The sequence below is a fragment of the Bison bison genome, unplaced genomic scaffold, assembly GCF_000754665.1.
Source record: "Bison bison bison isolate TAMUID 2011002044 unplaced genomic scaffold, Bison_UMD1.0 scf7180017864461, whole genome shotgun sequence".
NCBI lineage: Eukaryota > Metazoa > Chordata > Mammalia > Artiodactyla > Bovidae > Bison > Bison bison.
The window spans coordinates 11,117,538-11,123,167 of record NW_011495023.1 but is presented as its reverse complement, the minus strand read 5'-3'; the positions used below and the strand labels follow the sequence as shown (position 1 = coordinate 11,123,167).

Genomic DNA, 5,630 nt, shown 5'->3' with positions numbered 1-5,630 from the left:
AGTTCCTCTTCACTTTCTGCCATAAGGGTGGTGTCATCTGCATATCTGAGGTTATTGATATTTCTCCCGGCAATCTTGATTCCAGCTTGTGTTTCTTCCAGCCCAGCGTTTCTCGTGATGTACTCTGCACAGAAGTTAAATAAGCAGGGTGACAATATACAGCCTTGATGTACTCCTTTTCCTATTTGGAACCAGTCTGTTGTTTCATGTCCAGTTCTAACTGTTGCTTCCTGACCTGCATATAGGTTTCTCAAGAGGTAGGTCAGGTGGTCTGGTATTCCCATCTCTTTCAGAATTTTCCACAGTTTATTGTGATCCACACAGTCAAAGGCTTGAGCATCATAAATCCCTTTAAAGACACAGGGCATCATGGTTGATGCTAGTGGCGTTTGCATGCACATCCTCAGATGCCATCAGGGAACCTGCCCTGTGAAAGTCTGAATTAATGACTGAAAGTCTAGGACAGAATCAGATATGATTGAAAAGACGGGGCCAGTGAAACCAGGTAGCATCCTCCACCAGCACTAGGGCACGACTTGTCTCTGCCACCTGTGCCTCCCCAGGCTCAAAGTCATCCGCTGGCATGACCAGGCTCAAGCTGCAGGCCCTTGAGCCAGTCCCTGCAGAGGATGGCCCTGTCCCTGTGTGCACCAAAGACTTCAGGGCAGTGTGATTAAGTCCTGCTGTTCTCAAGAATTAATATGTTTATATTCAGGCATGTTTTTAAAAAGCTTATTAGGGCACCTTTAGACTTCAAAGATTCCCAGACTATAAGCTAAATATATATTTAACTATAAAGAAATGTTTTAATCACATTACTTAACAATAGTGTAAAACAGAACCTTTAAACTGGTCCCTGTCCTTTCCATAATTACATGCTCTGGATAAGAGCCTGGTTCACGGCCAAAATCCCCATGGAGATGTATGAGCTTGGGGACATAGACAACAGCTAACTATGATATCGCTTGCCTTTGTTTCTTCTTAAAAATACCAAAGCAGTTAGCTAATGGTAATGGAGCAGTCACTTTCCATATACTACTTTTTAAAAATTAATTTAGCTTCTTTCTTTCTCTTTTTTTCTTTCTTCCTTCCTTTGTTCCTTCTTTCTTTCTTTCTTTTACTTGAAAGTGAAACTATCTCTGCTGATGTCTTTGTAGAAAGACAGGATTCCTTCATAAACCCACCACCACCTTTTATTTTGGGGTGTGTGAAAATAAAGGAATAATATACAGGAATAAAATCCTGCAGTTTTTCCCTGGAGCCATGACCCACAGGAAAATGATAAAAATCATCCAAGAAGATTGTTGGTGAAAGTAATCTTCACATATTCATTAAATGAATAAGTGCATGGATCCATAGCAAAAGGGATTCCAAAAAGGTGATTCAGAGAAACACAGATCTGGAAATGATCTCAAGAGTTTTATACTATCAGTGGTGGATAGTATCCTAGAATTACTTGATCATGGGAAACACTCCCAAAAAATGAAAATCAGGTACATGCCACACCCTGCATTATCTACTTTAAGTATATCCCCTGACTTAATCCTCACAACAGCCCTGTGAGGTTGGTATGCTTTCCATCTGAGAGATAAAGAACTACTGGGGTTGGCCAAAAAGTTCGTTCAGATATTTTCCATAACATGTTATGAGAAAACCTGAGCGAATTTTTTGGCCAACACAATAAACGAGAGAAGTCAATCTGTCTGAGGTCACACAGTAAGTGGTAGGGCCGAATTCAAACTCAGTTATGTCTCGCATCAGGACACTCCAGGAGGTAGTGAGTTATGAGTTCCGTGGGTTATGTTCTACTACTTTTCTGATGATAGTAAAGGTTCCAGTTGAAGAGACAAGATAATCAATCAGTATAAAGGGTGTGCAGAAGGCAAATAGGCCTCAGTGACTACCAAACACTCAAACTGATGTTAAGACTAAACATGCTGTTCCCTTAAATGTACAGGTTGTGTTATGAGCTAATCCTCCTCCCCTTCTCACTTTGAAATCTTGTCTTTTGGTCAGTACGCTATTGAACTAGATGCAGATGCCCTTCTGAAACATGGTTTAAAATAATCAAAATAATAACCAATAATAATAATCACAAAAATCAAAACTCAAAATAACTTGATTGACATCTCAAAGAGCTTTATCTTGTTTAACTGGATGCCCTTCCTTGAGTTAAGGTTGCCACAGGATTTATTTAATACATGATAAAGTCACAAGAGCATTTATAGAAAATGACCCATCATGGGGAAAAGCAGATAGGCCACCTTTATCGCCCTTTATCCCCTCTCCTCTAAAATCTCAGATGTGGATATTACATCTAGCAGATAAGCTTTCTTCCTGCCCTTCTCTTCCTAACCTAAACTTGGGACATTTCCAAAGTAAATGCCTGGATTTTTACAACTTGTCGACAGATATAGCAGTTTTTCCAGTGTTGATTTGGGGAGAAAAAAAAAAAAACTGGCCTTTTGGCTTTGTCATGCAGAAACTCTGGTTCTGGAAGTTTTAAAGAGTTAAGAGTCTGAACGGAATGCCTTGGGAATGTTGGCGGGAGGCTGAAAATCCATCCCCTTTGCTTCTCACCCTGGATGGAATTCCGGAACCATGAGCACACAGTGACGATCCGGGTCCACGTTCTTTCTAAAATTCTGTTCTGATCTGCCCGGAAAGTCAGCCGGGTGTCCTCTGAGGTCCAGCGAGTGCTATTATCTGCAGGGGAGGCTTATTTTTACCTTGTCCTGGGAGATTTTCTGGAGGCAGGGAGAAAACATTCTCATTTAGGAGCTGTTAGCGCGTCCTTGTGCGGAAACAGTCTCTGAAGACTAGTGAGGGTGCTGGGGAGGCAGGGTGGGGGCTAGGACAGAGGCCCCAGTGGAGGCAGAGTTATTTGGACTGCATTTTTCCTGGTCTGATGACATCTCAGTGACATTTGAACTTGGCGTCAGGAAAAGAACACAGCCCTGCATATGGGGCCTGGGACCAGAAGGGCAGAGGCGGGGCCTTGGCTGGCATGGCTGCGGGGCCGCTGGGCTCTGAGAACCTGCTGAATGCCTGGGACCGGCCGGTGTGGGGCCTGACTTGCCGGGCTCTGAGGACATGCCAAGGCAGAAACGTGCGGGTCCTGCAACTGATGCTGAAACCATGGTGCATCTCCAGGGCTGTCTACCAGGTGGGACCAGAAGCTCCTCTTCTGTTTCTTTGTAGCATGAGAAATCCGTGGGGAATGGTGGGAAAGGGACGTCAGCTCTTGTCATTTCTGTACCATGTGCAAGGGGAGGGATCCACCTTCATCTGGCATCGTCTTCTAGGTGCCCGGCAATGGGAGAGGTGCACTGTAAGCAGGATCTAATTCAGTTTTCCTGACAACCTGATAAAAATGGGTGTTCGTGGCACCTTTTGGAGATAAGGTTATTAAAACTCAGGGAGGGATATAAGGTGTTCAGTGTTACCCAGCTGATAAATGACAGAGCTCTGGTATTTGCACCCAAGTTTTTCTGGCTACAAAGATGAGGATGCCCTCACCACAAGTTCATGCTCCTCTCACAAGAGATGCTATTTTCTCAAAGAGTGTGTGTGTGTGTATAGGGGTGGCAAAAACCTGATACGGGGTGTTGGCTGGCAGGCCAGGAGCTGAGGAAGGACGAGCACTGAGCAGCAGTATCAAGTCCCCATCTTCCCCTCCCTCCCATTTGGTAGCTTCCCTTCTCAGACATTCCCACACAAATGTGAGAAATGGGGAAAGTTTTCTGCAGCTGGGCGGCCCTTCTAAGCCCACTGGCTGGGGACACAGAGCTCTTAAAAAGGGAGAGGGTCTGCTTTCCCACCCATCCCTCCAGACTGATGGCATGAAGCCAAGTCCCTGCCGACCATGAGGGTTTCAGTCCTGATAGCCCAGCCCAGCCTGAGAAGAAGGATCCAGACTGACTGACGGGGTGGGGGGGATGAAGGCAAATGAGCAAAGGGCCAGCTCTGCCCCTGCCTGCTTCTTGGAGGCAGGTGTCACTAGCTTGGTCTCAGTTAATGTTTTCTTGCAATACTATTTCTTTCACTAAGTTAGCTTGAGAGGTGTTGGCCCCCTCTCTGCTTCCCACACTGCTTGGAAGCAAGCAGGCCCAGCTGGCCTTTGTATTCTTAAGCATAATTTGGCTGCATATAATCTCTTAATGAACCATAGTGGCTAAACACAGGACCCTGTAGCCACCCTTCCCCCCAGCCCTCCTGGTGGACTGTCCATACTTGCACTGAATAGACAGCTCCTTGGAAGATGAGCCCAGGCGCCCTGGGTTGGTTTCACAGAGGGACACAGCCCTCCCAGAACCCCTTCCTTCTACTTCTTCATCTGCCTGTTGGCAGACAGGATGAAGACCATTCAAATTGTTTCTAAAAATGAGGACTTTTCCCCCCAGAATTCTTGTGTTTGAAAGGCATATGCCTATAGTTTTGCTATAAACAGCAAATAAGGTTATGTCTGTAATAGATCATATGTAAAAGAAACTTGAAAGAAGTCTTCCCAAATTTGACAAGAATCTGAAAAGTCTTTACAGTGTTTCCCATGACAAATTGTGATTTTGAAAGATATCTGGGGGGAAAAAAATCACCCAGATGGGAGATACAAACAGAAACTAACATGGCTGGTTTGTCCATTTGAGGATTTTTTTAAAACCTTGGTTTTGGAGTCAAATCTCAACAGCTTGGTGTTGAGGCCAATTCCTTAAACCAGATGAGTCTGTCCTATTTGTTGCTAATTACAAATGAATTTGGGAGTCCTGGCTTCTTCTGTTTCCCACTTTCTTTTTTATTAAATTTTTATTATTTCTTGGCTGCACTGTGGGGCAGGTGGGATCTTTGTTCCCCAACCAATCAAAACCATGCCCACTGCAGTGGAAGCATGCCAACCACTGGATCTCCAGGAAAGTCCCTCTCCCACATTCTTTTCTCTCCTGTTTTCCTCGCTTTATGTTTCATTAAGTTATATAAAAATCAGGATTCTAATGTACTAGCCCATGTCAGTGGGCTTTTTAAAAACTTCCCTTCATGCTATAAGTGTACTGGAGAGAACATGGAATTATTGGCCACCAGACCTGGAAGAACCTTCCTCCTGCTTCAATTTCAACTCAATTCATCAGACACTTACTGAAGAGCAGTTTTACACCTGGCCCTTGGGAGGCAATTGGGACTCAAAAGCTAATCACACCTCATGCTTGTCCATGATTTGTCTCTGGCCATGCCAGACTGGCCAGCTAAGCCAAAATGGTCAGCCTAGAGGTCAGCTGCCTATGACCCACACAACCTGTCTTCAGCCAACAGGTAATTCCCACAGGTGGGTTTGAAAGGCATTTGTGGAGGGGAAAGCAAGGGCAGCAGGTCTAAACGAGTTCACTGACCTAAGAGGCCACTTTGACCAGTTAGCTGTCTGCAGAGCCAGGCTAGGGGTCTTGGAAAAGAAAGCATCAGATCAGATCAGATCAGTCGCTCAGTCGTGTCCGACTCTTTGCAACCCCATGAATCGCAGCACGCCAGGCCTCCCTGTCCATCACCAACTCCTGGAGTTCACTCAGACTCATGTCCATCGAGTCAGCAATGCCATCCAGCCATCTCATCCTCTGTCATCCCCTTCTCCTCCTGCCCCCAAT

At 45.1% G+C, this 5,630-nt stretch overlaps 1 protein-coding gene across 3 annotated transcripts in view; it reads left to right on the top strand.

Moving 5' to 3' along the window:
- The window catches only part of FRMD4A (FERM domain containing 4A), a 373,568-nt gene that overhangs the window by 39,051 nt on the left and 328,887 nt on the right, over positions 1–5,630 (top strand). For 2 of the 3 annotated variants that reach the window (XM_010859942.1, XM_010859941.1), the window contains exon 1: positions 2,504–3,166. The exons of the other annotated variant lie outside the window; for it this stretch is intronic. In XM_010859942.1, coding sequence (XP_010858244.1) covers positions 3,008–3,166 — 159 coding nt within the window. In that variant the 5' untranslated portion in view covers positions 2,504–3,007. Of the gene's footprint in view, positions 1–2,503; positions 3,167–5,630 lie in introns of those variants that run through there. 3 annotated transcript variants of the gene reach the window in all.